Genomic DNA, 23,481 nt, shown 5'->3' on the forward strand with positions numbered 1-23,481 from the left:
ATTCTGCATTATTGATCAGGTGCCATTCATTAAAGGCTGCTACTTGCTAGAAAGAATTACACAGTCCCTAAGCTACACACAACATAATGAATTATTCTGCTGGTGAACATCAGCGTTAAAGCAATGCTAAGGTTGCATGGTTAAGCGTGCAAAAGTCAGGAAATGGCAGTTAAAGTTGAAAACAATGGGAGTTTTGCCTGAGTTAAGATTGCAGAATTACGTCTTAGGGCATGTGCAAAGACTACTAGCAAGTGGTAGATATTAATTCCAGGGCAAGTGTTTATAGTTACCCAGTCCATTCACAAACACTGCCGTTATTTATTAAGGCATTTAACAAGGCTGCAAGCAGTGGATGAAATCATTAGTGGTAAGCGGCACCAAGCAGATGGGTATTTTGCGGGCTGTTTCTTGGTTGAACAATGCTACAGAGTTGAATTGATCAAGGTTGAGGGTCAGTAGTAATGCTATGCCATAAACCACAACCATGGTGTAAAAAGTTAGTTGCTCACTGTGATGTGAGGCAAGTTTCATTTGTCAAAGTACTGTTTCTATTTAGCTTTCCCCTGGGGATTCCTGTTTAGTTTTCTTTCTGTCTGTCTATTTGTCTGCCTTTCTGGTTTGGTATCATTTAGCTAGTTACACTTGGTACAAAAAGCACATTTACTGCACTCAACAAAGTTGGGTTTTCTGGTTCTTTGCAGTTGCTTCTGCCAGATGGCTATAGCCGGTTGCTACACTGTCTGTGTCTGTGCCATGAGGAAAGATGTACAGTCCTGACGTCGTGGTTCTGTGGTCAGACAGACCAGGATCAGTGCTAGGTGCACCATACCATCCTGCTTGCCTGCATGCTTGTGTTTCTTCCCATGGGAACACAGGATGCAGCGGAGATGAGCTGCACCCTTCCTGTAGTCAGATGCGTGCCCAAGAACCAATGCCACAGAGTACAACACAGAGATCATTTGCAGTGGCAACATAGACTTAGATAATATGTTTTTGGATTTTTCTGAGTAAGTAAGAACATCTCTGTACCACCAGAAGCAGAGTTTGCTGATCCTCCGGCATTAGGAACAAATTTTCTCAGACATGAGAAATGTTGTTGGCTTTCCTTGCCTTCAGGGGTAAGAGTCAGGTTGTAGTGCCTTCTAGTGGCTACTGCAAATTTCGGCTCCATGATCTCTACCGGTCAGAAAGCAATTGGATGTTAGAACTAGTTAAGAAAGGCATAAAGAACAAAGTAAAAATACTCTGTATGCTGCTTTATTATTAAGAAATCTATTGAACATTTGCACCATGAATGTTGTGCACCATGTCAAAAAGGGCAGAGTGGTGCTGGAAGAGATACAGAGAAGAGCAGCAGGGTTAGTAAGAGATATGGAGGACTTAATGAGAATCAAATAAGGCTTTGCTTACATCGTGGATGGTTGGGGGGAAGCATGAGGAGTGCTGTGCAACTCATAGGGACCCAGAGAGCTTAAGACAGCTGTCTCTTCTGATTTAAAGAACTAGGCAGCATCAAATAAAGTAAGCAGGTAGCGGACTCTCTTAAAAAATATAATAAAAGGAAGATGTTATCTATGAGAAATGTATATAAGGCATGGGAATCCTTGGCAGAAGATGCTGTAGGTGCTAAAAGCTTACAGAGGCTGGTAAGATTTGGTTCAGACTACAAGCTGGATCATCAGGGCCTGTGGCTCTCCCTTGACACTAGGAGGTCCCTCTAGTTTGTGTCTTGGTAGGACGCAGGGTGAAGGAAATGGACCACGCTGGCACAGTGAGCCAGGCAGGTATTGTCAAGCCACAGCCATGAGGGGACCAGTGGGATGTCAGCGCAGCCCACCACCGTGTGAGGCTCACAAGGTTGGTCCCTTTTGGAGATGGGATATTACATATTTATGTGAACCTTTAGATTCAGCTTGTAAAGCCTTTTGTTTTCTTGTCCCAAGCACAGTAAGTAATCCTGTTCATTTCAGAGGCATGCGGAATCAAGCCCACCATAAAAATTCATTCCGCATATTTCTTTTAAGTCTCAACAAATGTATTTTTAATTATAGATAATATATAGCATTACAAATGGATCTCATTAATTCTAAGTGGCTGGCTGCTAAGGCTCTGTAGCTATTGTGCTTTCCTGTACCACTGCCAAAGCAGAAGCATGCAGGTAGTGTTAGATGTGATATAACATGAAAGAAAAGGTAGATTTAATGTCATATTTATGCCCCTGGAAATATTACAGTTACACCATAGGAAGAGGAAGAACTAGAGTTCAGGTAGTCTATTTAAGTAAAACAAGCATTTCCTGGGATCTTGGATGATTCATTTATTCTTATGCTTTATTTCTTCAGTTGGAAAATCAGCATAACTGTAAATAGGTCGTAATCCTGTCAGGAGCTTTTGCAAAGCCCTGCAGGATCTTTGGATGGAAGGTTTACTAACCATATAAATAATTTCATTGCTTAGATACAGAACCTTGGTTTTATCATTTGCTCCTTTTTTGAGTTTCCTTTTGTTCGTGGTTGTTCCTAAGAAGGGTCAAATTCAGATCTCATATGCTTCCAGGTAAATAAGGAATTATTGTTGATAACACTGACATTATACTATATTAAATTTCTTGCTAAAGCATCTAACTCTAATCCTTGAAGTCTCTGCTGGATGTTTCATGCCACATACAGCACTGGAGGGTGGTTATGCTCCCCTTCTAGAGACTCTATTTCTTCTCTGAATATTCAAATGCATATTAGATATCTCATTTAATGTGATGATTGTATCTCCTTCCATTTATGTGGACTGTCTTTAGCAATGCCAGCCCCTTACTTTCTTTGGGCTTCTTTTTTTCCACATGAATTCCCAAATGTTTTTCCTAGTAAGTACCATGAACCGTCCCTTTTATTTACTGGCTGTCATTACCAACTGCCACTCCAAAGCTCTACGCATCTTTTTCAACACTTATATACATTAAATTGTAATTTTTCACCTCTTCCAGCTTGGTTTAAATAATGTAAATCCTTCTTATTTGATTGCATTCCTACTCATTATTTATGGTGCTATGCCATACAATGTTATGTGCAGACTGGGGAATCTTTTTTTGTATGCAGTCGTGAAGATCACCTTTATAAATAATGAAAAAGCTTACAATTGTGATTATACATCTTCTGTGCAATACCTGTATATACTTTGTCTCTCTAGCACTGGAAAGACATCTCAAAGGCACGCGTAAGAGAAACTTTGTCTTTTATCTGCATTCTTTCCACCGAGATTCTTGTTTCCTGAGACAAAAAACAGAGAGCCTTGTTCATCTGGGAGTTCCTGCTCTCCTGAGAATGTATAATGCGAAGCCCTCGATGCTACCCTCTCTCTAATTAGGCCTGAGATGACCTGCCGGCTTACACTTACCAAGCCACATCGTGTGCACCGTTCCCATAGCTTCACAGAAAGGAAACTGAAACTCTACAGCAAACATAATTACCAATGAGCATGTCTGAGACACTGCTACTGTTGTTATTGCTGCCGCTTTCTGTCCACACCAGTCCTTTCAGCAACCACGTCAGTACAGCTCTGGTGTGCTGGAAGGGCAGGTTTCTAAGAGGGAACTTTGAGTGGGTGAAGCAAAAATCCCGTTAGTCTTTCTGCACTGCAGTGGGATATGAGCATAGCCTATGAGAAGGAGCCAGCTAATCTGGTGCTGCCTGCTCCTTCCTGCCATGGAGGCCGATCATAACCCCGTGTAGGCTGCCTTGTCATTGATCACAAGAGGGAGGAAAGGAGTTGCTTTAGGGAGACTTGCCTTTACTGGTGTCAGAGATGTGCTTGCTGGGCTTTGTTGATTTCTCTGCATGGTCTGCGGGTGCCAAGCTGTGTTGGAATGTGAACAGAGCAACATTTGGCACATCACTTGCTTGGAAAGCCAGTACTGTACCACCTGAGTTTCTTGTATTAAAACAAGGGATAGTTTGGCCAAGCTGTGCAGTGTTCTGTGGCTAGGATTATAATGTCAATTAAACAGGACCAGGAAACATTTCCTGGGCACCGGAACTCAATCATCTGTACTCCTGCATTGATAACAAGGTCCCTGGCATGATACTGGGCTGGTAGACCACTCTCCCAGACAATTCCAGGCATGGTTGAAAAATCATCACAGGCAAGGAACCACCTTAGTAGACCATTGGTATGGCCACACCGTATCAGAGGATGAAAGTTACAGGAAAAGATGCTGGCCGTTTTGTGCCAGAGGGCAGGTTTTGCCATGTTTCATTTGCTAGACAAATGCTCCCTATCTGAAGACCCTTGTGAAATGGTTGTATTAAGATGAGAAAAGGAAGGGGGAAAGGGGTGGGAAGCTGTACTCTAAAAGGTCACTGAAGTGAAGCAAAATATTGGTTTGATTTTGAAAGGTAAAGAGATCTGATGCCAAGGAAATGAGGAGCACTTGAAATTCATGGCAGCCATCTGTACTTGCTTCTCAGCTCAGAAAAATAAACTCTTACCAGAGTGAGAGGGTCAGTGCAAATTTTTGTCAGTAGTAGTATGCTAGAGGCTTAAGGAAGGCATCTGCATACTTTACCAGTGGGCACATGCTTATGTATCTGCAGATCTACTGCAGGGAGGATGATTTGCCAGCTGATCCTGTCTTGTTCATGCTGGGACTGCTGAAGGCTTTTCTATGTTTTTCAGTTCTTATGAAAGTATCTGTAACAGTGCCACTTATAGATATTCTCCAAAAAAAAGGTGAAATTTCATCCCCACACATGAGCTCAGTTAGGCTGTTGTTGGCTCCATCATAGCTGCAGATACGGTTCTGTGGATGCATGTGGAGAGTGTCAGAAGCTGGGAAAAATCCTCCTCCTGCTTGAGGCAACACACAGATTGCCCCAGCTGTGCAGGTCTGAAATGCAGACTTCCCTCAAAGAGATCAGAATCAAACAAAAGGAAAACAAGGAACACAGAATGTCTTTGGCATGAGGGGAAATTTAGGGAAAGGTTGTTTCCATGACAGGGTAGGGTGATCCTTATGTCTTTTTTTTTTTTCTTTTAAGAAGAGAACAAATTTGCAATGCTCTGTGTTATCTATCAAATGCTGAAGTAGCAGTGTGAGAGCTGAGTGACTGGGCTGATGGGACGTACATGCTGGTTTCAGATGGTGTAGGTGCTCAGCACTGTCTTTCAGCCTTACCAAATTACAGGAACAAGACTCAAAGCTACTGCTGACACAAACAAGACAGAGGTCACCGAGCCATGCCCTGTGACCTGAGTGTATTTCACACCAGATTTTACTGAGTTTATTAATAAAGTTACATCAGGCAATCAACAAAAAGATACAACCCTGATAAGGGTAAGTTCTTAAGATAAGAATAACAACATTGGTGTTTGGTTACAACGCATGTAAACTACTCCCCTTTATTGCTGGAAGTGCCAATTAGTTCAGCTGCTGTGCAGGATGGGCTTGATGAGCCAGTAAAGGAAATGTTTCCTTACTAGTTTTAGCAATGGCACGAGAAAGAAACAGAGGGACGGTTGTTAAAAAAAGAAAAAAAAAATAAGACCTGCGAGCCCAATGATTTTTTTTTCAATTGTTTTCATTGCTTTTCCAGAGCAGTATTTTGTTGCTTGCAGTAATAGCGACAGCCCTTTCCACACTGAATGTGAGTGATCTGGCCTGATTGTTTTCTAATTTCTGCTGAAGTGAGGCACTGACACCTACAAGAGTTACCTTTGTGAGAACAGAAAGGGAGGAAGGAGAATGAGGCCCATGTACACATGGTTTCCTGAGCAATATACATCAGCATAATTTACTGTAGTTTTTTTGCCAAATGTGACCAGCAGACTTCCATTAAAACACTGTCCACTCGTACAAATCTTTATTTGTCTCATTCTTGCTCCGTCTGTTTATCTTAACTTTCCAAATTTCATTTTAGCACAATCATTTAATTGTCTCATGATCTGTAGGAAAGACCCTTGAAAATACTTAAGAGACTGTTTCTCTATTCTCTGGGCACTGTAGAAAGGCTTCTAGCTTTACATCCATCATGCAAAAGCATGTATGTGCTTAAGCACTTGGGATGCCATAGATTTTCCTGTGCTGTAGTGTTTTGTGGCTGACTACAACAAAAATGCATGCCTGCCACCATTATTTACAACTGTAACAGTGAGAAATTACAAAACCCACTCTTCATTAACCTCCAATAAGGCTGTTCCTGCAGCCAGTGATTGCCATTACATTGATGGAGTGCTAATACAGCTCAATAGCCCCGGTTGGCCTGTCTCGCCCATGACTGCATCACAGCTCCTGCCTCCCACCACTACTCAGCACACGTCCAGCAGAAGCTGCTCGAATGATTGATGAGAAAGGCAGCTCATAAAGGCAAGCACAGTGCCCAAAGCAACAGCTGTCTAGCCCTATCCCTGCAGTAATTAGATAAATGAACCCCAAATGAAATCTTACAGGCAAGAGTAGAAGGAAGTGATAATATCCCCATTGCCTCATTCCAGCCTCTGCTTGTAGTTATTCTTCTTTGGTACGGATTTGACAGAGCTTACCTCTCCCCTCTTCCGCACTCACTTCACTGCTGGTCCTCCAGACAGACCCCTGCAGGCACAGGAGACATGGGAGTGTCAGTGGCTGGGGCTGCACTAGGTTTTCTCTTTTTTTTTCCAATGGCACCAGTTGTTTGAATCTGCAGAGCTTGCTGAACCTTTGTCCTTCTCTGCAGAGAAAGAACATAACAAAAGGTCCATGACAGGTCACAAATTGAGTTTAACAGGAAAAAATCGTGCAATTAGCAAATGCCATCTTCAAGAAATAGTTGATGTATTTGTAGGGATGCACTAGATAAAAAAGGAGAAAACAAAGGAATATGGTTCAGGCAGCTGAAATTGCAATGGAAGCAATTAAAAGGTCTGTGTTTATTTTTATGGTACGAAAGCATTGTGATATTACAGCAATGTTCCCTTGATGCTACTGAGTAGTACCCATGAATGAACAGTGACTATTTAATGCCCATAATTACCACATAGAGAGAAAATTATGAAAAAAAATGCATATATATATAGTTATATATAAATTCAGAAAACATCTATACATCTATGCATTTTTTTAAAAATAGTTTAATATAATTACGCACAGAAATTAAATATAAATATGTATGCAAGAAATATAAAGAAACCCTGTTGAGGAAATCTAAGCAGTACAGATCCAATTTTGCTTTTATTTATGCCATTGCATATCAGGTATAATACTGCGGAAGTAAATGACTGTAAAACTCATTCAAGAACAGAACAGTTATTCCCAGGTAGGAACTGATGTCCAGAGAAGTAAATGGGAGTCCTGTTGGATTTAATAGTTGTCAAATCAAATCCTGTGATCTCACAGGAGAAAATACATTAACAAATGTTTCCGGCATGAGCAGAATTAAGAAGTGAATTTATGTCCTAGAAGAGGCACAGTAATGATGCAGAACAAGTGACCTTTTCTTTTATTCTTTCTCTCCGCTCTTAAGCTAGGGTAATTCTTGCTGAGTTCAGCCAGATTTGCAGGAGTGTAAACTTAGATCAAAATTAGACCCGGGTTGTTTGTTTTACCAGCAGCCCATGTCTCAAGAGAGGGCTTTCATCTCTCCCTGTAGAAACAGTCAGAGGTGCGTCTAAGGCTGGGCGCTGCCAAGACCCGATCACTGGGATTCAAATAAGAATTTCTGGCAGACAGAGTGGTCCCATTAATCACAAGTGGTATCTCTTAAACCCTTCAATTACAAGGGATTAGTGGAGAATTGTAGCATTGGACTAAAGCAGTAATGACACATAGGAAGTGAAGCAGAAAACCTGCTTTCTTCTTAAGAAGAAGTTCAATTTACAGTTTATTTAAATATAAATTGCAAGCGTAAAGTAATAGAGTTCTTAAACTTCACTGTTCAGTTAGTTTCAAATTAACCATACTGTACTTCTGCCTTCCCCAGAGCGTCACTGTGATCTTCAACCTGTCTGTTCCTTAAATTGAACCGAAGTCTTTTAAGTCCATTAAGTTCCTGTGCTATCCCCATAGCTGGCTGAATTACATTCTCCTCTTCTCGCACTGCCTCCCGTGGCGAGGATTGCAGGGGTCAGCACGGACTCCAAACCTCCCCCTGCTATCCCCCAGTCGTAAATCGCCTGAAAGACTGTGAAATGGCCGTCTTCTTCTATCGTTTCTACTGCTGTAGCTTAGTTGATTTACTGTCATCCTAACTGCTATTGGGAAATATTTTGCATGAATCCTTGGGTTTAAGTTACATGCATAATAATGTTTAATAATAGAGTGCCTACCTAACGGCAACTGCCAGTCCTTTGAGGCCCAGGTGCGCAGACCTCTTCATACCAGCTGCAAACAAACTGTCTTCAGAATGAGAAGTAGCTCAGTTATCAGGATACCCACATATAGTCAATGCAGTATTCCTTTGCCCTAACACACAGGAAAAATTAGATCTGAAAATAAAACTCCCCAATACACAGGAAATACAGAGGTTCATGGCAATAGCGTATTTTTCTTGTGAATTGTCTGTATTTGCTAGAGCTGAGGAGCCGAATGGTCAGAAAGTTTATGTCATTAGACATCTCCTGGGACTTCTGAGATGAGTTCCTTTTTATAGTGGTTCATTCGGTTTATCTGATGCTACTAAATTTTTAGGATTTCAGTTAAATTGATCTTTTACTCCAGGGAAAGACAAACCTGATGCTTGAGCTTCTATCACTATAGCTGTTGGAAGTTAGGAGGATTTGCAGTATTACTTCAGTAAGAAGTGACAGGTATTATTCTGGTTTTGTGTGAAGAGGTTTAAGTCAGGGCCCAAAGCTTGTGATGTTATACTGGTACAAAACTGGTAGCTGAACTTGAAATGAAGCATCCATACAGTTTGAGGGCAGAAAGAATGTATTCATACCTATATATGAAGGGTTGTTAGATTTCACCTACTTTCCTTTCTAAAAAACAAAACGAAACAACAAAAAACTTACCCTTGGGGTATTCAGTTAGCTCTCCTTTACACATAATGATCAAGGATCTGGAGGACATGGATTCACAGCAGCCAAAGATGCACGTAAACTTATAGGGAAGTAGATTTGTAAACTAGAGCGAGTATTTTATTTGATTTAGTTGAAGAATAGCAGTTAATTGGGTTTCTAGAAGATCAGTCTAATACTCTTATAAAGTGACATCTGTTCAAAATAGGATACAATAGAAAAACCTAGCTCATCTAAAATTGAAAATAGGAAAAGAGGTGAAGACTGATATTGCTGACTTCATGGCGGCCTGCAGCTCCCTCACGAGGGGAGCGGAGGGGCAGGCGCTGAGCTCTGCTCTCTGGGGACAGCGACAGGACCCGAGGGAACGGCGTGGGGCTGGGACAGGGGAGGGTCAGGCTGGGTGTTAGGGAAAGGTTCTGCACCCAGAGGGGGGTCGGGCACTGGGACAGGCTTCCCCAAGGGAAGTGGTCATGGCACCACTATGCAGGAGTTCAAGAAGCATTTGGACAATTCTCTCAGACACCTGGTTTGAGTTTTGGGTGGTCCTGTGTGGAGCCAGGACTTGGACTCGATGATCCTTGTGAGTCCCTTCCAACTCAGGATATTCTATGATTATATGTTTTGTTTTCTTTCTCCTCCAGGACTCAGTGTTGCCCTCCCTCCCCTCTGTGGTTACTTGACGAGTGCCTCTATTCTGAGCTGCCAGGACACCTAGGGCTGAAATAAACCAGGCCCAGTTCATTACAACTGACTGGGGGTGTTGATGGTCTTTGTCCTCAGTAGAAATTAGCTCTGCTAATTAGATTAATGCCTTGGGCAAAATGTTGGAAGTGGCTTTTTTCAGTTAGGTGTTAGGTTTCATAACTGCTGAGCTGAGTGGTTGAAAAGAGAACCCCTGCACACCCAAGCTGTATTCTTCCTCTTTCCCCTCAACTAGTCATGTAAAACTGAAATCAGACTCCTGACCATTTCACCATCTAATGACAAGTTGTTTTCCTGGTTTAAAATTGGATTCACATTACCAATTTGACTCACAAGCATATAGAGACAACATCACAAAAATACTGAACAATCTAGATTGATTTCTGGTCTCATTCTATTGTCTTCAAAGGAGCTGTGTAAAAAAATGAATTTTCCCACATTTGACCTCTCAGACCAGATGATTTATTTACGTGTGGGATGAGTTTGGGCAAGCATGAAATGAGGTCTACATACGAAGAGCACCAATCTCATTGAGGCTGACAGGAGCCACAGCCTGGTTGACTTTTGGAGCTACACCTCCCAGTGTGTTTCTGCCATCCCAGCAGTGGCTGAGTGCCCACCCTGTGCTGAGGTGCCTCTTCATGGTGACTTGCATGCCAGCCATGCGTGGGTTTTAATACAACTGAGGTATAGTTAGAACGAAACAATTAGATAAAAGTTCTGGTTGGCATGAAAGTCAGTCTGCCCTAGGACAAAGTAAATGAATGTGTGGCTAGAAGGCAAAAGCTGGCAAAGAGGTGAGGTTTGCCCTGTAAAGTTCAGGAACTGATTTGTCTGCAGATAGTGAATTTATGGGGAGAACCAAAACAAGACCGATTATCATCTGTCTTACTTGCATCTAAATTGCTTACCAAGTGGGCTAATGATGCAGTATAATCTCATTAAATCCATGAAGATGTATTTTTGTCTAGAAATAACGTCTTATGTAGCCATTTAATGAGTTGTGAACTAACATGTTTTAACAAATCTTTTATCACTTATTACATTTCACTCCCTTGATGATGATTTCAAAATCTGACCATTAAAACAGGGCTCTTTTCACAACTGTTTGATGATGACACTTAGATGCGAGCAGTTCATCTTTTTGCATTTGGGTAGAATCAGAAAGGTGTAAATTACAGATCTGGCTTTTATGTGCTTGTCTTATTGATCACACTACTGTGTAGAAACTGCAGTAGTTCTGATAGTTTAGCAGCCTAGATTACATTTCAGCTTTCTTAATTGGGCCACTAGGGTACAGTTACTTTTCAATTTATACCGAGAGTAAGACAAGGTGATGTAATACTTCATCGTTGTACTTGAGTAACATGGGCACTAAAACACCATGAGGTACCTTGTAATTCTAAATACACGAGGTGCTTGTTGAAGTAGACAGAGACAAGTTCTGGCTTTATGCAATGTGCATTTTAGACCAAGTTCTATCTATAATCATTCCTGTGTCTTCACTGACTTCCATGGAGCTACAGCAAAGTGAGTCGAGTGGCTTGGGTTGAGTGTTTTTGGAAAGTTCATTCAACATACAAGAGTCTAGTGCATCCAACAGTCTCATCAAATGTGGTCATCTTTTTGTGTTTGCTGACAGGTCAAAGTCATGGTGCGCATTTCTTCCACGCTTGCCAGAGACACATCTGAGTCCAGCTCTTTCTTAAAAGTCGATCCCCGTAAGAAGCAAATCACACTCTATGACCCAGCGACCTGTGGAGGTCAGAATGCTTTTCAGAAAAGGGGCAACCAGGTTCCACCCAAGATGTTTGCTTTCGATGCAGTTTTTCCCCAAGATGCATCACAGGTAGGCAAAGTCTGATCAGAACAGTTATCTAACAATAGAATGCACCAGAGCCAGACTGATTTCAGCTGCAGCAGCAGTACTTTCAGTAGAGTGAGATCAGAGTCGAATTTGATCCATCAGTGTCATCGACAGTGAAATCAATTTATTAAATCATATCTAAATGATTGTGTGCTTTCTTTATTCTTTACTGTAAACAATTGGTCCTAAAATTATACATGCAATAAATGTGCTAAATGGTACCTAGAATGCAAATCCTCAATATCAACAAATTATTGTATATTTTAAACGGATTATTTGGTGTATACAGCAATCTGATCAGAATGGCAGTTCTCTAATACAATTCTCTATTCATTAAGAAGTCAAGGATTATTTGTACACTGTTTTATTGTACGATTTACAGTAGAAGGTTGGAGATTTTAATCCACATATCTCCAATCATAAGTATATAATCAGATTTCTCATTTTTATTAGACTTTGGTTTGATGAACTGTTATACAAATGCCATGAGGAAGACAGTAAAAGAGTAAAGTAGACCAGAGAGTCTGAACCTTAACTCTAAGAATGCCCTGGGTAAATTTGTGTGTTGTACCTCTTAACATACTACTACTGTCTTCAGGATGGAGTCTACTGCTGCTAAAAGCTAGGAAGACTCATAATAAAATAGAGAAAAATTAAGAAATGTCACCTAGGTAATACCAAACATGCTGTTTTTCCCCCTTACATTTCTTACCCCCCTGCTAGTGGAAATTAATTCAGTCCATAATTGGGGAAATAATAGAACCTGTTAAAATTTCTCAGTATTTCCTTTTCAACAACAAAAAAATATTTTTAAGACTCCTTAATAGACAGATCTATCAAACCAACCACATCCCCTGTACAGTATGTGTATTTTGTTTAACCCCACGACAGATGTTGATACTCAGCAAATGAAACTTCCTTGAGAGAGCAAAAGTCTTGTTTCATGTGCTTACACAAATAATGCCATTACCATCAATAGTATCGGTCACACAAATGAAACAAGCAAGATTAGACTTTTTGATAATTTAGCATGCGATCTGGAGCACTGATGACATTATGACTATTTATACTGAAAGTACTCTGATGATTTTCCTATTATTGTTGATTATTTTCTTTAATTTCTTTCTCTCTCTCTCTCTCTCCCTCTTTTTTTTTTTTTTCTTTAATATTGGTTACAGGCTGAAGTATGTGCTGGGACTGTGGCTGAAGTGATCCAGTCAGTGGTCAATGGTGCAGATGGCTGCGTGTTCTGCTTTGGCCATGCAAAACTTGGTTGGTATTGCTAAATTTCCTATTTGAACAGCAAAATGAATATTTGTAACCAAAGGTTGTTAATGCTCGAGATTAGGGAAAACAAACCGTCATTTATCTGTGCATAGTAATTGTATTTGAAAGTAGTACACTGTGTGCGTGGCCTTATACTACACCTTCACCTTTCATTAACACGTCTCTCATCTCTGCATACTGTCTAAATGATGGACAACATGCTCTTTGAAGCGGAGGTTGTCTTTGAGTTCTTGCTTTATTCAGTCCCCTGAGCACTACAGCAATTGTTAGTATTCTCCTCAATTGTTAATGAATGATCCAATAGGGATCTATAGTTTTACAAATGTGCCTAGTATTGGAGACTCTTTGCCAAAACACTTCTGTCAAGCTGGGTAAAGGCTGAGTGTATCCACTCAAGTACTCGACGTTTGTGGTGACACTGTTCAAATGCAGTGACTGGGCACTCAGATCATATGCTTTCTCTCCTATTTCCAGATTAGACAATTCTTTAATTATTGTTCCCTGTTCTGTCTCCGAGAAATCCTATTCTAATGGTTAACTGAATATTACCAACGACTCAAAACTCACTCTTTGCATCAACAGCATTTCAGGTGTTCACGGAAAGACAATAAAAAGGAGAATCATTATCATTAACAAACTTTTCTTTTGAAATAACTGTATTTTATGAGCAATCATATTTTTTGTTCATGTTTATTGAGAAGTATTTTGAAAATAATGTCTCTTTAATGAAGAGGGGTTTGTTGTGAATGGGTGCAATGATCTCTATTTCTTCCTGTCTCAAAGAAACAGATATACACACACAACTTAAAAGGATAATTCCATTTTTCAAGTGATAACAAAGATCAAACTGTATCAGGCTATGATTATCCCAATTTAAAGGCAACAAAAGCTGGAGAATACAACAAAAGCTGCAGTACCACCCACCAGCTCTGGTACAATAAATGGAGCAGGGGCACTTGTCCAACTAACCACAGGACCCCTCTGGACCATACAGGAGTAACAGTAGGATGAACACTTGGATATTTAATCCTGTGTGACCTGCCAAACACTAGATGACAAGTGAGATGGAAAAGAAAGCCATCAGATGCTGGTGACTCACAAGTCCTACATGTCCTTCAGAGAGATGGCTTAGTTGCAGCTTTACTGGAGCACGAGTTGAGTCTCTGCAGTTGCATCACCATTCCACCAACCGTGGACACACACAGACACTGCCACAGACACATGCTTAAAAATATTTTGTCCACTGCTCTTCTTCCACGTAGATTCAACATATGGAATAAAACAAGGCAAAGAAACCACAAGTACTTGCCAAAAATTATGTATACCTTTATACTTTGGCTTGAAAATTTAGAAAACTTGTCTCTATATACTGACATCTAAAGCAGCACAAGATAGAACTTGGTGTTTGTTCTTGTTCAACAAACTTTTACAGCAGAGACAAGCCAAAATTATAAGTGCAGAATAAAATAATAGTAAAATAGGGGAAGCTTTAGGTCCATATAAAATATTTATTGTTGTGGACCCACTTCTGCACCAAATGACCACATGTACCTGTTTTTTTTTTTCTCTTCTCTGTATAAAGTTACATCTCTGTGATCCTGGGACCAAGGTTATGTCAATGCCAGTCCCAGTGTATGACACATATTGTAGTGCTTTGAAGTAAAATGGTATACAAAGTATATCACACAGTATCTAAAGCAGGGAATTTTATAGACCATGGCATTCCTGCTCTGCTCAATTCTCCTCACTATTCACCCATGGTACTGTCTGCAGTGTTGTGTGGTAGGGACCTGCAGACCCTGCCAGGGGCACGATGAATGTCAGAGGAATACACGAGGTTACAGTTCTTGAAAGTGTCTCAAGATTTCATCTGTTGGTTTTAAATGCTCTCCATTTTCCATGTATTATTTGTCTGCCTGCCTGCCTATCTCCATTTTCTGGCTGTCTGGTTGTGAAGAAGTTGTTTTCATGAGGCCGATGCATGATAATATCACTTAGCAGAAGGCTGTGAAGGTCCTGGAAATGACACTGTTATCTTTTCTCCACCTCCCCATTCCTGACAGGGAAGTCATACACCATGATTGGCAAGGATGATTCCATGCAAAACCTTGGCATAATCCCTTGTGCCATCTCCTGGCTCTTCAAGCTGATTAATGAACGCAAAGAGAAGACAGGAGCCCGCTTCTCAGTCCGAATTTCTGCAGTGGAAGTGTGGGGGAAAGAAGAAAATCTTAGAGACTTGTTGTCTGAAGTGGCTACAGGAAGCCTGCAGGATGGCCAGTCCCCAGGTGTCTACCTATGTGAGGACCCCATTTGTGGCATGCAGGTGAATCCAGTCTTCATTTTACACTAAAACAAGCAATGTGATTTTTTTTTGAGCTATTGAGATGGTTCAAATTCAAGAACTACCCAGAGCACAAAGTTTATAGACTTGAAAGTGTTTACTTTAAAACATGCAAGAACTTTATGACCTGCAGCTGCAGGGCCATCTGCTCTCCTGGCCTAAATATTTGTACCTCTGGTATAACTGATGTTGAGCAGGGGCTTGTGTTTGCAATAAAATGTGAAAGCATTCAGTGCAAACAAAAATTCACCTCATTCTAAAAAAAAAATAAAAAAGAAAGTGTGATCTCTCTTTTGTAAAACAACAAGATAAAATATTTACAGTACTGCACAAATAGCTGGAGGCCATTAATATGGCTGTTTATCTCTTTATAAACATTATTTATAGCACTTGCATTAGCAATGTTGTAGGAAGCATTAATCGCTACTTATTAATTGCTGCCAAGACATAAATTCCTGAGCTGGGTAAGCCAAGAATAACTCCAGATCTTCTCAGGTTTAGAGGTTTAGCAGGAATGAGTAACTGGTTCATGTATTTCCTGGGTAACCACTAGAAAGTCTCAGCAGCCCTTTTTATTTATTTGTTTATCTATCTAGCTATCTATTTTTTTATTTATTATTTTTTTCCTTTTGGTTGGGGGGAGGAAGGGCTTATCTTTTCAGTTTGTTGTCTGTGAAGAAGTGAATCTGATTTTTGTATGAACAGATGAAGGGGGAGGAGGGGGCAAACTAGCTTCAATACATTCTTTCAACCTTAAAGGCAACGGCTGCATCCAACCAGGAACTGCAGAGCAATTCTCTCCAGGGATGGGAAAATGGAGGGAGGAGGGAACAGACCCTGTCTGCCTGCTCCCTGTTTCCAGCTGCAAGCATCTAGGAATTATGATTCATATCCCCAAAAGTTGTGAATCATGAGATTTTAAACAGCAAGTAGTAAACTTTGTGTTTTATCTCTTTGTGGTTTAAGCCTTTTGGAGATACTGAGAGCGTATTTTCAATCCTTTCGGTTTTACCCAAGGACTGCAAAGTTTCTTCTTGGTTTTAAATGATGATTAGAGTTCTTATTCTCACTTGACTCATAGTTTTAGTGCTTCACGAAATACTTACATTATCACAAGAGATCTCACCCCCTGGTATCTAGTAATGGGTGCAGTTCAGTGAGTATAGATGGGAGACTTAAGTCTTCACAGTTCCCATTGGGGTGATAGATGGGTTGGTTTAGATCTGAATTAGAATATGTATGCATGTTACATATGTTGCATAACTGTGTGACAGATAACCCCTCCTTAGAGCTTAATTCTTCTCTAAGGTATTTAAGCACAATAGCAATAAAAATAAATATTCCACAATAGTAGACTATTTTTACATACATGCAGATGTAATAGCCATATACAATGTGAATTGTTTTAGATCAGCAGAGAAAAGGTAGCTCCATGAGAGGGCTGTGCATCTCTGCAGTGTAAAATACTGAATTAGAGTAGGAGCAAAACCTCTTTTTACGTGTGTTTGCAAGACATAACAGTGTTCTGGAGTCATGTCCTACACCTGAATTCTCAAAATCCTCGGTTGAAGGCAGGAGATTATATTATAGCCATACAGATATGCAAAACCAGCAGTGTGTATAGCAAATGAATAATCACCATATGTCATACTGTCTGTCATTGGGCCTTTCCAAGTGTGCACATTCTCTTGTTGCTTACATTAGTGAGATCCGTCCACAGACTGGTCTGCCTTCTGCTCGCTCTGTTAACTCCTTCTTGCCTCCCTTTCTCTTTCTAGAGAGAGCTTAGCGTGCGGCTGTGTTACCCCATCCCGTGCCGAGCATTGGCATTATTCCTCCTTGGGCTGATTAATGATCACAAAGGGAAGGCAGGAGCACTGCCCTCCTTAGGGAGAACTTAACTTTTTGCTACATTACCCAGCAGGGAAGCAAATCCCGAGAATGGGAATTCCTCACTGTATTTAAGCCAGACGAAACAAGCCTATCCTATGGGCTGTGGGCCAGTTCTGCATACTGCCAAAACTAATGCCATCGGATTGTACAGTCACGTGTCCTTTCCACAGGCAGGCTAGTCTTAGGTGATATGAAACACACATGCATTCCTAACATTATGGTGGGTTAATAATATCTGCCCTCCTATGCTGTCTATCACTCTGGAGAGATAAGAGCAGGCTGGTGGTGGCAATTGAGGTCCAGCAAATACGAATGTATGCACACTACCTGTCTTGCTCCGGTTACTGGATTGCTCTATCTTGTGAGCAGGTGCCAAGGCTTGTGGTGTGAAGGGGTATGAAAGTGTCTTCCCCTCGGTGCCTCTCTCCACACACTTTGGGTCTGACCACAAGCTTCAGTCCTGTTATCACACAGATTTGGCTGTGGACTGCTCCCTTCTAACACTTTCTGAAGAATAACATGTGGGCCTGCCCCTGCCAGTCTTCACCAACTGTTGGGCTTGATGTGTTATCCACAATAGCTTATTTATCTTCTAACCGTCAGGAGGACACAGTGATTGCCAAAGCAGGAAAAAAACAGGCAGCAAAAATAACAAACTTTAATGAACGGCTTAAAATTCTGGAAAAGTAGAGGAACAAATGTGTGCATCTGTCCAGCCCGCAGGACAGATGTTAGGCTTATTTGTAACAACTGCCACCAGAGGTACCCCAAGCAGCGACCCTCAGAAATGGGGCCTGGGTTCAGTAGTGGGCTACCTGGAGGACATGGCAGTGTCCCTGCCAGTGCCAGGAGGTCTCATTCAACAGGGCGCTTCCTTCTCCCCAGTCCCATCAGAAGCCAGCGCATCCACAGTGTTCATTGACTGCAGTTGTTGTCTGATAGTGTTGACTCCTGTGGAAGTTTGTGGGTAACTTCTTCCCTGTGTCAACCCCCAGCTCCAGAACCAGAGCGAGCTCCGCGCCCCCACGGCAGAGAAGGCTGCCTTCTTCCTCGACGCCGCCATCGCCTCGCGGCGCAGCAGCCAGCGGGACTGCGACGAGGAGGATCACCGCAACTCCCACATGCTCTTCACTCTGCACATCTACCAGTACCGCATGGAGAAGAGCGGCAAGGGCGGAAGTAAGCTGCTCCCCCACTCCCTTCCCTTGCCGCTGGTGGCTTTGAATAAGCCTTTAAGCAGTGTTCTCTAGTGGTGAAAATTAGCAGTGGTCTCCGGTGGGGTGGGTCCATTTAGGCTGCTTACCGGTCTGGTGAAGATCCAGCAAAGGCCATTAAAGGCCACGAGGGATTATTGCCATCAATTGTCAATTTAGCTGCTGCCTTTGTGGAGGTATTAACAGTTAGTGCTCAACACTGTGTGTCTGTCTGTGTTTAGATGCAAAAGTGCTCTTCAGGCTGGCTTTTAGTGTTATCTTTACTGATGGCTCCAGGGTTGAGATCATGGATGAAAATATTGTGGCGATGGGGATTCCCTGCCACCCTCATGTTGACTGTTCCAATCCAGCACCTCCATAGGGCAGAGTGTGTGGGAGCTGATTTTGCCAGTACATAACCTACAGCTTTCCTTGGAGGAGCACAAGATTTTAGTTGCTGGCCCACCTGCATGTGTGCTTGTGGTTCTTTGTGTGAAGACTCCAGGCTGTAGGTTTGCTCTCTCTCTTTGCCGTAGGTACTTTCACTGACTTGTGTCTTTATTCCATTTCCTATTTGTAAATGAGGAAAAGGTGCTTCCAGTATCTGCTGTGTCTATTCACATATTCTATAATTTTCAAAGGTTTCTTTTGACTCTCACCATTTATATTTTTTATTATATTTATCTTTTCTTTCAAGTCTCCCAAACTGTTTATAGCTAGAGATATACTTTTTTTTTTTTTTTAGCAAATTCCAGTGATAAATGATTTGTATAATATAAGGAGCACCCCCACCCAAAAGACAAACTTTCCTATTTTTTTTTTTTTAAATAATTTTTTACAGGGAAAAATTGTTTGTTTGAAAGACACCTGAGACCTCTGGTTTGTTTGTTTTTTTTTTTTTTTTTTTTTTAAATTGGTGGATTAAACAGTTCTGCAGATATAATACATATTTCAGTTCCTGGCACTGCATAGGTCATTTGTCATAAGGAGTAGATTGCAAGTAATGATGTGTAGTGGGTGAACACCACTGCAGCATTAATGTCTGATGTTTGAATGCAGAAAATTTACATTTACTGTACTTATAATGTGAGAGAGAAAACCAGAAAGTTGTTCTAAATGGAAATGCAGTTTGCTTGTGTTTAAGTAATAACCCCAGTGGAATTGGCAGGCAGAAAACTCAATTAACTAAAGGTTTATTAATTAACCACCCTGCGGTGGAAAGGAAGACTGTGAATGCTCAAATGGACTGGTGCATAGGAATAAAGATGGCTGACTTTGAGGGAATTATTATTACAGTTATTTAATACTCCCTGTTTTTTACTACAGGCAAGTACATGTACACACAATCCTTTTCTACTATTTTCAAATGCAATTAATAAAAGAGAAAAAAAATATTTTCCTGTGGCTATAATGATTCACTTTAAAAAACGAAGATGACACGATCCTGTAAGATTATAATATGGCATGCTTTCCCAACTGCCTGTAGTTATATTTTCATCTCTTGGCCATACCACCTCCTGTCTTCAAGTTCCCATATCTGAGTGGCCTCTTGAGCTGGGCAGGGTCAGATCTGGCTGATAATTGAATGAGGGGGGAATTCCAGCTGCTCAGAAAAGGCACCTAGTGATTATCAGTGTCTCCTTCTGTGATGAAGGACTTCTCAGAAAACAACGTGCAGACAGTAGAGATACATAGATTCCAGTAACAGGATTAAAAAAGGCTCGGAAAAAAAAAGAAAAAGAAAAAAAAAAGAAACCTGCCTTCTAAAGGATGAAATTAAAGGGATGGCTAATGCATGATTTTGGTAAAAAATGACAGTTAGAGTAATGCATCAGTACTGTACTTACCTCCTGGTTAGATTCATTACCAGGAATGTCATGAAGCGGGCTTAGTACCACTGAAAGAAATGGAATTGTGGCAGAACTGGCACCGTCATTTTTCAGCTGTCAGCTCTGCAAAGTCTCTGTGGCCATTGACAAAAACAAGTGCTAAGATGTTCCAATTCTCTTCTTCTCTCTATAGCTGCCAGGTACATTAGTGGAGAACTTGCCTAACAAATAATTTCATTTTCAGGTCAAGCAAGTGGATCTGCCGTCCTGAAACACATCCTATTTTGACTTGTAAATTAAATAAGAATGAAAGATCCAGTCCTTTCTCTTGTTCTGGATTTCCTCAATCTGTATAATAGGACTATATGTGCAAACAATATGACTGAAGTTTGAAAGGCAGCAATTGTCTTCATTTTGTTTTGTTTCCCCAGTGTCCGGTAATCCTAGCAACAGAAATATTTATTATATATAATCCAGTACAGTCACCTGCAGTCATTTTCGGTAGCAACTAAACATATTTCCTTGTTTTTCTAAGCAAAATCATCGGGGAGTACTCACAAAGGATAACTTCAGCCTTCTGAGGGTAGCAATCTTAGAGGATTTAGGGGATCCTAAGTCTAAGAGTTTAAGGACAATGAGAGGGCAAGGTTCAGAGGCAGTGAAGGTGCAGCTGCCTGCATGGTTCTCCTGGGGAGCCTGACTTTTTGCACTGAGCTCAGGCATTTGTAGCGTGCGTGGATACTTCCCTGTGAACACCTCAGAGAACACGGTGTTGAAGCATCCATGGACGTTGAATGGGTTGTAGTGTAATCTGGGGAACGTTACAGTATTTTGAAGGTCTGGCTACTACTATTAATTTTAATCAGACATTTATTCTTCACTTCTTTTTCATCATATTCAACATGACTTAGCCGATATTGCACTATAATTTGATATGTGGAAGTCTTCTTGCCAAATACCTAATGTAGCTGAAGAACTAACAAGACCTAAAAAAAAAAAGCAGCAGTTACTGTATTTTGATAATTGTTTCGAGAGATACTGGCTACATTATTGGAATATTATTGTCAAATTCCATAGCATAAACCACTTTCACAGAAATATTCATCTTTCTTCTTTTTTCTTTTTTTTCTTTTTTCTTTTTTTCTTTCTCTTTTTCCTTCTATTTTCTCTCTTTAATTTGCTCTTTTCCTTTCTTACTTGTCTTCTCTGTTATTTCGTTCTCTTTTTTCTCCTCTTCATTTTTCTCCTTTTTTCTAATTTATTTCCACTTCTTCTTTGTTCCTTTTTCTTTTTTTCTTCTTTTATCATAAAAATCTATTTCTAGTTGTTTATTTTAATTAGCTATAACCTACAACTGAATCAGAATTTTAGCATTGTATATAATGCATTGTCATGGTTTCTACAGAAAGGCTTTGTATTTTTAGAGTTTTGTGTCATGCAAGATAACAGGTAGTAGCAATAAGCAGTGAGCCTTGTGCTTTGCAGTGCTTGCAAAATGAAATCTCCCTCCTTATTTTTTGAATGTAGGTTAACATCTTTTAAGTTACATATGCCTTTAGTATGCTGATGTTTCATATGCCTTTAGTAGCTGTATGATTTATATATTTAGATATGTATTTCATACTAAACTTTCTCTAAGTAAATCTGCAAAATGATATGATCATGTATCACCTTTTAGTCAACACGCAGCGTTTTACAAGTTTCTTCTTCACATATCTATGTGCACTTATTTCCTTCTGTGGATTTTCTTCTACCTCCTGTGGCGCCTACATGCCATGGTACCACAGCTACTCAATGCAGGATCATTGAAAAATGTGTTTGTGGTTGTTAAGGCATTTCCAAAGCAATGAAATGGATCTGGAAACTTCTTTTCTAAGATCTCCATCATATAGTTGCTCCCATCGCCATCTTTTCTTGTGAGCAGGTCTCCCCCAATTGTAATATATATAAATATTTTTGATTAGATGCGTGAGTTAGGGTGCTATGTAGAAATGGATGTGAATTTAGTTGCACAGAGGTAAACTCAGAAGTGAAAGTATTTCTAATTCTGTTTATGTTCATATCCTCAAAGAGTGCTAACTTTTGAGTTATGATGCTATAACAAAACTGTCTTTTCCTTCAGTTGCTTCTAAACTAACTCTTGAGAATAGGGAGGACTGGTCAAAGATGTAAAACGACAACAACAACAAAATACAAAAGGAAAAAGAAAGCAGCTAGGAAATTGTCTTCAGAAAATAGAAAATTAGAAGCACTTCTGTAAATTCTATGAAGTCCCCACCCCTGGGTTCATAAAGGAAACATAGATTTTTCATAAGAGCAAATGTCTGTTAATCTTGGTATTTCAAAGGTAACATCCTTCACTTTCAGTGTAGTTGTGTTGATACAGAGTAAACATGACAGAAAACAGGCACCCACTGCCAGTTTTACAGAAACCATTTTCAGAACAGAACAGCTTTCTAACAATCCACTACCCACAGCATGGAAAACCTTTTCTTAGCCCAAATGATAATGTAAAAATATGTAAACTTAAAGCAAAGCTGAATATCCCATTGATGCTTTGGTTCCTATGGACCTTCAGTATCCAAGATGGGAAAGATAAGAGAAAAACTGAAGCTATCACAAAACCACTGCTCACCAAACAGCAATTGTCAACGTGTAGTTTTCCAGGCAGAGAAACAGAAATCTCAGAGAGAGAAACAGAGCCAACTAAGGTATAGGCTAAAGGAGCTATATTAAAAAATAATAATAAAAAAAGCACATTCTGCCTGCCTGCCACAGAGTTAAACTTGCAGGAGCGGATGAGTAGTGAAAACCTCAGCAATTTGTAAGCAAGCCAGTAGCGGACAGAAACGTATAGCAATACAGGCTGAAAGTGAACTCGCAGGATCCCTACAGTTTGCTGCTGATACCACGAATTAAGAGAGGTTTCTGGATTGTTTCCTCTTCACAAGTCGTAGCTAGTCTTTAGCTTTCTTGGGAAACTGCTTTTGGAGGCACATGCTAACCATTTGCTTTCTTTGTTTATGGCAGTGTCTGGAGGTCGTAGCCGCTTGCACCTTATTGACCTGGGGAGCTGTGTGAAAGTGCTCAGCAAAAACCGCGAAGGAAGCTCTGGCCTCTGTCTCTCGTTGTCAGCACTGGGCAATGTCATCCTTGCCCTTGTCAATGGAAGCAAACACATCCCGTACAAGTAAGTGATATTGTTACACCTAGTATACATCTATGTTACACCTAATGAGAGGATGCTTGCAGGCAGTTTACTTGTCTCACAGCAGACTTGTGGTAAGCTGGGAGAGAGACTCCTGGGGTCGGTGCAGTCCTCTTGAGGTAGTCTGCAAAACCTCCCTGAAGTTCAGTGAACCCTAATCTAGCGGTATA

The 23,481-nt window shown here is 40.6% G+C and overlaps 1 protein-coding gene across 5 annotated transcripts in view; it reads left to right on the forward strand.

Annotated features, from left to right (window-relative positions):
* Positions 1-23,481, forward strand: part of KIF26B (kinesin family member 26B) — a 293,769-nt gene that overhangs the window by 217,663 nt on the left and 52,625 nt on the right. For all 5 annotated transcript variants that reach the window (XM_083830351.1, XM_083830350.1, XM_083830352.1 and 2 more), the window contains 5 exons: positions 11,333-11,539; positions 12,736-12,829; positions 14,908-15,170; positions 18,077-18,260; positions 23,134-23,293. In XM_083830351.1, the coding sequence (XP_083686477.1) occupies positions 11,333-11,539; positions 12,736-12,829; positions 14,908-15,170; positions 18,077-18,260; positions 23,134-23,293 (908 nt within the window). The remainder of the gene's footprint in view (positions 1-11,332; positions 11,540-12,735; positions 12,830-14,907; positions 15,171-18,076; positions 18,261-23,133; positions 23,294-23,481) is intronic.

The sequence above is a fragment of the Anser anser genome (assembly GCF_964211835.1).
Source record: "Anser anser genome assembly, chromosome: 3".
In the NCBI taxonomy this organism is placed as follows: domain Eukaryota; kingdom Metazoa; phylum Chordata; class Aves; order Anseriformes; family Anatidae; genus Anser; species Anser anser.